This window comes from Leucoraja erinacea, chromosome 22 (assembly GCF_028641065.1).
Source record: "Leucoraja erinacea ecotype New England chromosome 22, Leri_hhj_1, whole genome shotgun sequence".
NCBI classification, from domain to species: Eukaryota; Metazoa; Chordata; class Chondrichthyes; order Rajiformes; family Rajidae; genus Leucoraja; species Leucoraja erinaceus.
Window position 1 is genome coordinate 24,757,361 of NC_073398.1, and position 11,927 is coordinate 24,769,287.

General features: G+C 42.6%; 1 protein-coding gene across 1 annotated transcript; it reads right to left on the bottom strand.

Annotated features, from left to right (window-relative positions):
- Positions 1–11,913, bottom strand: gcc1 (GRIP and coiled-coil domain containing 1). Its single transcript, XM_055653211.1, has 3 exons — positions 11,765–11,913; positions 6,852–7,925; positions 1–1,927 (listed from the first exon to the last, which is right to left on the bottom strand). The coding sequence occupies exons 2-3, from the start codon at positions 7,887–7,889 to the stop codon at positions 614–616; spliced, it is 2,352 nt and encodes a 783-aa protein (XP_055509186.1). The 5' UTR covers positions 7,890–7,925; positions 11,765–11,913; the 3' UTR covers positions 1–613.
- Between the last annotated feature and the right edge of the window lie 14 nt (positions 11,914–11,927).

The following is an 11,927-nucleotide window of genomic DNA, read 5'->3' on the forward strand; positions in this document are numbered from 1 at the left end:
AACAATTCCAAATCTTTTGTTTAATGAGAATTGACCCAGCTTAGATGGAGCTCTTTGTGGAAATAATTATTGTCACAAATTTGGATGACCTTTCATCACAAAAAAAGTTCAAGGCAGATGTCAAGTTTGTCTTATTGTTTCAACCACACAGGATCAAAACCTATACATAAAATGAATGAAATGGAAGTAAGAGTTATTGGTCATTCCATTTTATAATCAGAACTGAACAGGAAACTAAAAAGTTATTTTCGTCAATAAGGCTGCTATTTCCCAAGGCAAAGCTTTTTAGCACCAGCATTTGAAGCAGATATTACGAAAACAATATTGTCACAAACATTTTTCTCTTCTTTCGTATCAGGTTCACGTCCTTAATCCTGTAAAAATTGCAGATATGAACCAGTTTACAAAACATTCCAATTTTACATCATTGTCAAATACGGAAGTATCATAATGCGATTTTGAAGGTATTAATTTTCAGGTTAATGGCAATGATATCAAACTTTGGAGATACGAAAATCAGAAATGGCCTAGCAAAAAACTATGAGAATGAATGAGTGTAAAAAGTGGAATTTAAGATCAAAGAACAATCAGGAGTTAATAAATATCGCACAAATCATCTTTTCCCAGAACTCCACCAACTGCTGGCCTGATGCTTCATCACATTCTGCTTCTCCTGAGGGCTGAAATGCAGAATGGTGAGAATAGCGGTCAGTGTCTGCTGGCGCCCCAGAGCATCAGACAGGGTCAGGAACCTGTAGGTCACATTTTTCACATATTCCAGGTTGGATCCTTCCCGATTTTTATCTCTGAGGTGTTTCTGTATTTCATCTTGAAGAGCCTCAACATTTTCTTTGTGCCTTTCTTTCTCCATTAGGAGACTGTCCTCCAGCTGATGAACTACAGCTTCCATTTGGTGTTTTTGCTTCCTCAGTGTTGTGACCTCAAGCTCCTTTCGTGCCAGCTGTTCTGCATAGTGAAGAAAAGTAGGCTCATTAGGTCCTGAATATTTAGCAGTCTGCTTCACAATAGCTTGACAGAAATCATCTTGAAGATCATCTTCATTCTGAGAACCATTCCCCTCAGACCAAAACTTGTTTTCAACATAGTTTTTATGACTTGATAGCCCACTGGAGCCCAAGCGTAGTGTTTCAGTCTCTCTGTCTTTCTCCGCTAAGACTGCAAGAGCCCTGTCTCTATGTTTGTGCATTTCTTCTTCCAGTTTAATAACTCTTTCATGATACTGGATCTCAATCTTTTCCATTTCTTTCTTATGAGCTGTTTGAAGCTGGGTAATATACTGTTTATGTGCCTCATTATCACATTTGTGCTTGGCTTCCATTTCATCACATGCAAGGCGGAGGGTAATATACTTCTCTTTCAGCTCTGCCAGCTGCTCACGCAAAGTCTCTAACTCTTTGGTTGTATTGCCATCTTTAGTGTTCTTGTTTTTGAGCACAACTTGAGCCCTCATTTTATAGCGTTCAAATTCTTCCTTCAACTGTTTCAACTCCTGTTGATAATAGAAAACAGAAGCCTTCTCTCCATCTGACGTGTCAGGTGTGTCTGTGGAATCAACTTCACAAAGCTTCTCCATGTCTAAGGGTTCCTGTGATTTCCGGTCTGCCAGTGCCAACAGTTTCTTTAGCTTTTCCATTTTGTCTCTCAAAATATTGACATCTAGATTAGATTCATCGACCATTAGATCCAACGATGTTCTGTTGGATGCAGCATTGGCCAAAGTCTTGTTCTCCATATCCAATTGTATAATTCGCTCTTTCAGTTTGTGAATTGTCATCTTGTCTTTCTGCTTACCCTTGTCATAAGTACCGACAAGATCAGAAAGCTCAGAGACTCGGGTTTCCAAATTTGCGACTCGTTCCTCCTCCATTTGAGAGAAGTGACGAAGCTGTTCTTGGGACTGTGCAGCCTAAGCATGGGGAGTGAAGGAGGATAGTCTTAAGCACAGTTAGATTAACAGTACAGGTTCACCACTGATTTTCTGGCACCCTTGAGTTCAGAGCCTTGCCATATTATCCCTTTTGCCGGACCAACAGAGGCCATGGCAAATTCGGTGGCGGAAGTCATCTATGGGAACAGAATTTCCGGCTCCGGCCGGGTTTAAATTCCAGGGCCTCAGCCTCAGCCAGCAAATTCGACCCGCCGATCTGTCATGGTAGTCGGCCATGGGAACAGATCTGCCTGATCCAACCAGAAGTTCCAGAACCCTGGCTGCATAGGGGAAATGAAACCGCCGATTAGCGCGGAAGTCCCGATGAGGTCAAGATTGCACTAGGCTCCAGATTTTCGGGGGAATTCCGGAGGGGGAAGGGGGGGGGGTTTCAAGTGCACTCTCGTAATTTTGTCCGGTTTAACGGAGGTGCCGGACCACCAGTTGCCAGAAAATCAGTGGTGGCCTATATACCTACAAATACATAAAGTGTAACATACAAACGATTCAGGAGATCAATTATTTTTTTCCCCTTCAGAACTACATAAGAAATGCATTCACATCTACTGGAACACATGGCCGTTTTACATAGTTGGTGGATCATTTACGGCATGGGTATGTCTTGTTCTTTGGCTAGTAATGGAAGCAAAAATGTTTTACAGCTTCCATTTCCCAACAATGTGAAAGGACCATTGAATGTTAAAGTTTAATGCCGTTTCTGAGCATTGAACTAAGCATGGTGTATGTGTACACAGACAGGAAAAAAAAGAGAGTAGGAAAGAACCGCAGATGCTGGTTTAAATCAAAGGTAGACACAAAATGCTGGAGTAACTCAGCGGGACAGGCAGCATCTCTTGAGAAAAGGAATGGGTGACGTTTTGGGCTGAGACCCATCTTCAGACTAATCTCAGGGGAGTGGGCGGGACAGACATAGAATGTAGTCGGAGACGTAGACAGTAAGACTGGTGGGAGAACTGGGAGGGGATGGAGAGAGAGGGAACACAAGGGCTATTTGAAGTTATAGAAATCAATTTTCATACTGCTGGGGTGCAAGCTACCCAAACAAAATATGAGGTGCTGTTCCTCCAATTTGCGCTGGGCCTCATTCTTACAATGGAGGAGGCCCAGGACAGAAAGGTCACATTGGGAATGGAAGGGGGAATTAAAGTGTAGAGCAACCGGGAGATTGGGTATGTTAAGGCAGACTCAGCGGAGGTGTTGAGCAAAACGATAGCAGAGTCTGCGCTTGGTCTCGCTGATGTACAGGAGTTGACGCCTGGAACAGCAGATACAGTAGGTGAAGTTGGAGGAGGTGCAAGTGAACCTCTGCCTCACCTGGAAAGACTGCCGGGGTCCTTGGATGGTGTCAAGGGGGGAGGTAAAGGGACAGGTGCTGAACCTCCTGCTGTTGCAGGAGAAAGTACCTGGGGGGGGGGGGGGGGGGTGGTTTGGGTGGGAATGGACGAATTGACCAGGGAGTTGTGGAGGGAACGGTCCCTGCGGAAAGCAGAAAGGGGTGGAGATGGGAAGGTGTGGCCAGTAGTGGGATCCCCTTGGAGGTGGTGAAAATGTTGGAGGATTACCTGCTGTATGCGATGGGTGATGGGGTGGAAGGTGAGGACAAGGGGGAATCTGTCCTTGTTACGAATGGGGGGAGGGGGAACAAGAGCGGAGCTGCAGGATATCGAGGAGACCCATGTGAGAGCCTCATCTATAATGGAAGAGGGGAACCCCCGTTTCCTAAAGAATGAGGACATCTCTGATGACCTGGTATGGAAAACCTCATCCTGAGATTAAGGCCTGGTGCTCGTCAGTGGGATCATGGTCCAAGGATAAGTAGGAGGAGGTATCTGAGAGTTGTCACCTGGCCTCTGCCTGGTAGAGGGTAGTGCGCCAGATATCACGGCACCTCCCTTGTCGGCGGGTTTGATAATCAAGTCGGGGTTGCTGCAGAGGGAGCTGAGGGCTGTACGTTCAGGGGGGGAGGGGTTAGAGTAAGAAAGGGCAGTGGAAATGTTCTGCCGGCAGTTGGAGATGAAAAGGTTTAAAGAAGGTAGAGGGCCATCACTTAGTGGTGAGGATTCCTTCCCATAGAAAAAGGCACGGAGGCGGAGGCGATAGAAGCTCTACGTTGTGGCAAACCCGGAACTCGTTGAGGTGGGGGTGGAGGGGAACAAAGGTGAGGCCTCTGCGGAGGACAGACCGTTTGGTATCAATGGAGATGGTGAACACACGGCAAGGGCGGGGATTGGGGTCGGAGGAAGGCAGATGAGTAGATGGGAGGTCGAGGCGATGTCTGGTGGGGTGTTCAGAGAGGAGGCGGGCATTATATAGGTGGGGAGTTGCTGGGCCACCTGGTTAAAACTGGAAGGGGAAGAACTAGTGGAATCCCCACTGAGGTTCCCTGGAGGAGGGGGGTCGGAGCATTGGGACCCAGCAGTCAGACCACGTGGTGTGGGAGTGTACTCAGAGTCCCCCCAGTCCTCAACTTCCACCCCATTAGCCGTCGCATAATCCTCCTACATTGTCGCGACCTCCAACGGGACCCCACTATTGGCCGCACCGTACCATCTCCACCCCTTTCTGCTTTCCGCAGAGACCGTTCCCTCCACAACTACCTGGTCAACTCGTCCCTTCCAAACAAAAACCACGTCCTCCCAAGATACTTTCCCTTGCAACCGCAGGAGATGCAACACCTGTCCCTTTACCTCCCCACTCCACTCCATCCAAGGACACCGACAGTCTTTCGAGGTGAGGCAGATGTTCACTTGCATCTCCTCCAACCTCAGCTACTGTAACTCTTGTACATCGGCGAGACCAAGCGCAGGCTCAGCGATCGTTTCGCTGAACACCTCCGCTGAGTCTGCCTTAATCTACCTGATCTCCTGGTTGCTCAGCACTTTAATTCCCCCTCCCATTCCCTATCTGACCTTGCTGTCCCGGGCCTCCATTGTCAGAGTGCGACCCAGAGCAAATTGGAGGAGCACCTCATATTTTGCTTGGGTAGCTTACACCCCAGCGGTATGAATATTGAGTTCTCTAACTTCGAATAGCCCTTGCTTTCCCTCTCTCCATCCCCTCCCCTTCCCAGTTCTACCACCAGTCTGACGTCTCCGACTACATTCTATCTATGTCCCGCCCAATCCCCTGACATCAGTCTGAAGAAACATCACCCATTCCTTCTCTCCAGAGATGCTGCCTGTCCCACTGAGATTCTCCAGCATTTTGTGTCTACCAAGGAAAAAAAATAACTTCCTTGCACAAACAATTCCATAAGTAAAATATTGCAATTAACTTTAATTAACTTGAATGGAAGAAAAGAAGTTGGAATAGCTGAGGGATAGAATAAGAGTATGAATTGCCTCTGAGGGTATAAAAATATTCAGATGAATTAGGCTGAAATAAAACAAAACAGGGTGCTCCGCTGCAAGTACTCATTAACGAGCAAAACCTAACTTAAAGTTGTATGAAGATGTATTAAGGCAGTGAATAAAAGTTCAGTGAAAAAGATAAGGCTTTAATGGCATCTTAAAAGAGGCAGAAATTAGCGAAACTTGAGGTCTAACCTGTTGAATGCATTATACTAATGGAGGACCAATTAAAACCTTCATTGCTATGATGCCTTGGACGCCAGATGAATATCTTTTGGGTTATGTTATTATTAAAGAGAGATGCCAGATGCAGGTGGCAAGGACATGGAGTCATTTGGAAACTTTACAACTGAGGCATAATATAAGTCAACAGTGATGGGTGAACATGTCTTGGTTTGCTAAGGATAAGCTAAAATAGATTGAGTAATCTCCAACTTCCAAAGGCTTTGAGGGGGATGTCAAGTTGAGTAAGAATGAAGATGACCAGTGCAAAAGCACTGTCCTAATGTGGAAAACACTAATATGGATACAAAATACTACAATGACAGACTGAGATGTCTGATGTGCCAGGAAATAATTGTACCATTTTGAATATAACCTATTACATTGCACTATCTTGGAAAAAGACCTAAAATCTCCGATAAGTGAAACCGTATCAGGATTTTTAATTAACTGTGGCAGACATAGTTAATAAAATCGGACCTTTTCTGGATTATTTCCAGTATTGACAATCCAGAGTTGAGACATTTTGTAGGTCTGTGTGTTATTTTATCAGTAAACATTTTAGTTAATTCGATTTTTATTTATTTCCATGCATGAAGTTACCAGAGATAGAAAAACATTTGATAAAAGGTCAAAGCAGAATGTATGTCATTAAATTAGGTAATCCCCTGGACAATGGGTGACTGAGCCCCTGGACAAAAGCAGGAACAGGCATTTCCTTCCATTTTAATATCAGGACTAATAAGATATAACTAAAATATCTGTGCACAATGCACAAAACATTAGAAATAAATTCAGGAAATAAATAGCACTAAAAGCCATTAGTACCTACAAGTTAAGGCTGTATAATGCCTCAGGTAAGAGCCACTAAGAATCATGAGGTGGTACAAACTTCGTCCTTCAACAAAAAAATATTTCAATCATGGTTGAACTGAAGAAAAACAATCCTGGATAGAACACGATCAGAAGAGACAAAGAAAGCAAAAAAGAGATAGCATTAATAAAAGGACACTGAAGAAAGACTATTAAAAGAAAAGTCAAAGATTTTGTAACAGAATCCAACATTCATTGCAGGTTGCTGAATTGTGAGAACTAATTTTAGGAAGATATTAGCAGAAGAAACTTGCTGCAATGATGGGGCATAATTTATGGGCATCCACTATCCCACAAATATATAACCAATATATAACTAAATGGTGATTCATAATAAACTTGAATATTCATAATCTTGAATATGTTCGAAGAACTTAGCACCAATGTGGAAATCTGAATTAGTCAGTATGTGGCCATTTATTGATGAAGTCTATTACCTTCCTTATTTCCAAATGAAGTTGTGCCTGATAATGAGCCTTTGTCTCAGTTATTTCCATCTCCAATTCCTGTAAACGTGGGTGTGGTTTTCTCTTCTCTTCTTCAGCAAGCCGTAGTGCAGTCCTCACCTCTTCCACCTCCTTACTCAAATGTTTCATTTGAGCCTCGCAGTCATCTACCCTATCTGCCGCATAACTTTTTGAAGTCAATATATCCTTTGTGTCTTCAAGTTTTAGTTCAATATCTTGACGAAAAGCTCTCTCTTCCTGCAGCAGCTTTTGAAGTTCATGAAGCATTGTGGCGTGGTCAATTTGCTCCCGGTCCCGCTCATGTTGCTGGGTAATAATCCGTGCCTTAGCCTCTGCTAGTTGTTCTTGGACTTTTTTAATCTCAGCTTCATATTTGGAGTCTTCTTCTTGAAACTTCTGTGTCAAGTCTTCCAGCTCTTGTCTCATTTTCTTCTTGTCTGTTAAATAAGAAGCTTCCATTCGTGATTTTTCTTGTGTAACAGTTGCCAAAGCATTTGTCAGTGTTGCCAAATGACCTTTCAATTGCATTTTTTTATCAGTTTCACTGTGGCTCTGCTGTTCCCCACTCACAACAATACCACTTTCAGTACTGTTGGCTTCCTCACTCTTTGGAGGGCTCCCCCCAGCTTCCAATTCTCCCAATATCTTGTCCTCATTATTTAACTCTCCTTTGTTGCTACTAGTCAAACTGGCTGTTGTGTCCAAACTATTCACAGTCCTCAGACTGTCCTCACTATGGACTGAGCTTTGATCATCTCCAATGTCAGAGCAGAACGCTGCACTCACAGAGTCTATGTTCTGTAAATTATTATCTACTTCCTGTGATACAGAGAGAACTTTTAAACTGGCTTCTAAAGCCTCTTTCTCTTTAAGGAGACTTTTGTAAGCCTGCACGACGTCTCTCAAACGTGCCTGGTACTGGAACAGTTGCTTCTTCTGAGTTTCAATGGTATCCAAAAGCTCTCTCTTACTGGGGCCACCACCAAAGTTCACACCAAACTTCTCCATGTCAATTCAAAGTGGACCTCAGAGCAAACAAACCATCTGCAACAAGGAGGAAGAATATGACTTAATAACAACAAATGTTCTTTATTAAACAGGAGCTAATGTATTATCCTTAGATATGCAGAATATATTTGCTAAGAAAAATATATTGCAGAAGATATATGGTACAAAAGGTAACTTACTGGCAGGCTGAATTAAAAAGAGGATAAGGATAAATGGGCCTTTTCATTTTTTCTGGTTATTGTGCTACAGGGATGGGTGGTGAGGCATCAACTTTAAAAACATTATATAAATAACTTTGTTGAAGGTGCTAAACATTTGTTTGCTAAATTTACCAATGACGCAAAGTAGGAAAGTTAGTTTGAATAAGAGTAGCACATGAGAATACAATGGAACATAGATAGATTTTGAGTATGTGAGCAAAGATCTTGAAAATTGAGTATAATGTGGGAAAATGCAATATTCAGTTTGGTAAGAAAAAATATAAAAATGCATCATATATCTAAATAACAAGAGATCGCAAAGCTCTGAGATGTAGCAGGGTCTGGGTGTCTTGGTGCGCGATTCTCAGTAAGTTAGTACGCAAGTAATTAGGAAAGTTAACAGAATGTAATGGCTTATTACAAGTGAACAGAATGTATGTATTGAAGTTAAGCTTCAGCAACATGTGATATTGTAGAGAGTACACGTGGGGTACCATGTAAAATAATGTATAAGGCACAATGTACAATATATAAAATCATGAGAGACATAGATAGGTTAGACAGTCAGTACCTTTTTCCCCAGGATGAAAACATCAAATACTAGAGGGCATAGCTTTAAGGTGAGAGAGGCAAAGTTTAAAGAAGATGTGCGGGGCAAGTTTTATTTACACTGAAGGTGACTAGTCACTGTAACGAGCTGCTGGGCTTGGTGGTTAAGGCAGATACCACAATGGCAATTAAGAGACTTTTGGATAGGCATATGGATATGCAAGGAATGATATGGATTATGTGCAGACAGATAAGAATTTGTCTTGGCATCATGTTCGGCACAGACAATGTGGCTGAAGATCCTGTTATTGTGCTGTATTGTTCTGTGTTCAAACTGTTTCTTTTCCTTGTTTAAGAAAGTATACTTTATTCTCCCGACATTCTTCTTAACACCCCAGATTCCACCAGTTACCTGCGTCCTGGCTTTTTACAATGGTTAATTAACATATCAACCAGCATGTTTTGGGGGGTTTGGGAGGAAACTGGCTCACCTATAGAAAACCCACGATATCATAGGGAAAATATGCAAGCTCTATAGACAGCACCCAAGGTCAGGGTTGAACCTGGGACTCTGGTGCTGTGGGCAGCTGCTCAACCCTGTAAGTCACCATGTGTCAGAAGCTGTTGAGAGAGTTTAATGGACTAATATCTGGTGTTCAGGTTGGCATATGTGGAACGGTAAGGAGGCTAGACTTGTATCTGCTGGTGTTTAGATGAAGAAAGAAAAACAGCGATTTTTGACCAGCTGGAATGGGGAAGATGAAACAAAGACCAAGTGAGTAAAAAATGTGTAGAAGCAAAATCCCAGTAATTAAAGGGCATGCAAAACAAGAATTGCAATGAGTTTAAGAGGAGCATAGGAACTAAATCCTTGTGAATGTAACTGGAATGCAGGAACAAGAATCCAGGCAAATTTACATAATTGAAAGAATCTGGTCATATAACAATAAAACAAGCAATGAGAAAATACTGGATACCGCTTCTGCACTCCGTGCTATTTCATATTTAATGGACTGCAAAAAGGTACATTTGTGATGCTACGAACATCAAGGATAGTTAGTTTCAAGAGTATACAGACAGGAACAGAACCAGGCAGACAAAAACAAATTGAACAGGTAGTTAGTTCCATAAAGCCCAGATGGAGATCTATGACCTCTGACGCTATTTGAACAGTTAGCATGTTCTCTGTGACCACATGGAGTTCCTTGAACATACCAAAGATATGTAATTCAGTACATTGTGCAGCAAATCCAGGGGAGAATTGATGGGGATGTGGGTAGAATTGATCACAGGGAAAATTAGTCAGGGGAATTGGATTGCTCTGTAAGCCCACACATTATTGATGGGTTGAAATGACCACATTCTGTATTGTAAGGAAACATAATATAAACAGTTTGCAGGTTTGAATAATGGTAGAGCAATAGCCAAGCACTATATGTAGCTCAAATGTATAGGGAGAAAATATAGTTACAGTGGATTCGATTGTTTGGGCAGGAGGGAAGATAGTTATTGGGTATTCGATTGTTTGAACATCTGACAGGTAGTTCTGTGGTTGCAAATGTAGTTCCAGAGATGTTATGTTGCTTCTGTCACCAAGGTTAAGGATATCATGCTGATAAGTGTGAGGTGCTACACCTTGGCAGGACAAATCAAAATAGGACATACATGGTAAATGGTAGCGAATTGAGGAATGCAGTTGAACAGATGGATCTAAGAATAACTGCATAGTTCCCTGAAGGTGGAATCTCATGTAGATAGGGTGGTAAAGAAAGCTTTTGGTGTGCTGGCCTTTATAAATCAGAGCAATGAGTATAGAAGTTGGGATGTAATGTTTAAAATTGTCCAAGGCATTGGTGAGGCCAATTCTGAAGTATGGTGTACAATTTTGGTCACCAAATTATAGGAAAGATGTCAACAAAATAGAAAGAGTACAGAGGAGATTTACTAGAATGTTGCCTGGGTTTTAGCACCTAAGTTACAGAGAAAGGTTGAACAAGATAGGTCTTTATTCTTTGGAGCGCAGAAGGTTAAGGGGGGACTTGATAGAGGTCTTTAAAATTATGAGAGGGATGGACAGAGTCGACGTGGATAAGCTTTTTCCATTGAGAGTAGGGAAGATTCAAACAAGAGGACATGATTTAAGAATTAAGGGACAAAAGTTTAGGGGTAACATGAGGGGGAACTTCTTTACTCAGAGAGTAGTAGCTGTGTGGAATGAGCTTCCAGTGGAAGTGGCAGAGGCAGGTTCGATTTTATCATTTAAAAATAAATTGGATAGGTATATGGACGGGAAAGGAATGGAGGGTTATGGTCTGAGTGCCGGTAGATGGGACTAGGTGAGAGTAAGTGTTCGACACGGACTAGAAGGGCCGAGTTGGCCTGTTTCCGTGCTGTAATTGTTATATGGTTATACGTTATTATTGTGGAGCTATTGTGGAAAATAAAGAAGTGTGAATTGCCAGAGATTGTTATCCATAAAAGCACCAATGATTACATAGCAAAAGGTATGAGATCTGGCAGATAGGCTTCAGAAAGGTATAATGAAACCGATAATATCCGCATTATTTCCTGTTGCTGAGAAATAGAAGAATAACCCAAATACATTGCTGGTATTTTAAGCAACCTTATTTTTTCCATTGGCCTACTTTAATGGTATTTACGTCTAGCCTGCCAAGCTGTGGATTTCACATGAGAAACTTGGATGCAAAAAAATAGATTGACCCTCAGTACAATACAAAAAAAGTGTCTTGCAAATTAGATCTTCAAAGGCATTTTCAGGTGGACTTAAAATATCCATGAGAATACTTTGTCCCAGTTACCCTCAAAAAAATCACTAAAATAAAATATCACTTGTCATTCTCAAATAGGCCAACACTTTTTCAGTATTATAAAAATCCTCTACAGCAAATGAAGGAGTTTTGAAGTAAAGCGACGGTTAAGCAAACGAGAAAAGCAGAGAATGCCCCAGCTCCGCTAACACGGCACCCGGCTCAACCTCTGCAGTATCATCTCTCCTCAAAAGGACTACAACCACCAACTCCCAAGGCCGCTTTTCGCTTACTGACTCCCGGCCTCGAGATTCACCATCCCTGGACCTGCTGACAACCCCCCCTCCCTATTCCTCACCCGGATTCCCTTCCTCTGGAAATCCGATTCCTCATCTCAGTCGGGGTTCATTTCAAGGCGCAGCGACAGCGGCCTGGAACCCGTCGGCAATAGAACAAGAAAGACGCCATCTTGAGAAGGTCGCGGCGAGGGGCCGGGAGAGAGGGGGGAGGGGAGGGGGGGA

Bases quoted from the DNA above. Each gene is read 5' to 3' on its own strand.
- gcc1 (XM_055653211.1), bottom strand. From the start codon at position 7,889: ATGGAGAAGTTTGGTGTGAACTTTGGTGGTGGCCCCAGTAAGAGAGAG. The intron at 1,928-6,851 runs GTAATAGACTTC...CCCCATGCTTAG, and splicing joins TTCATTTGGAAATAAGGAAG to GCTGCACAGTCCCAAGAACA.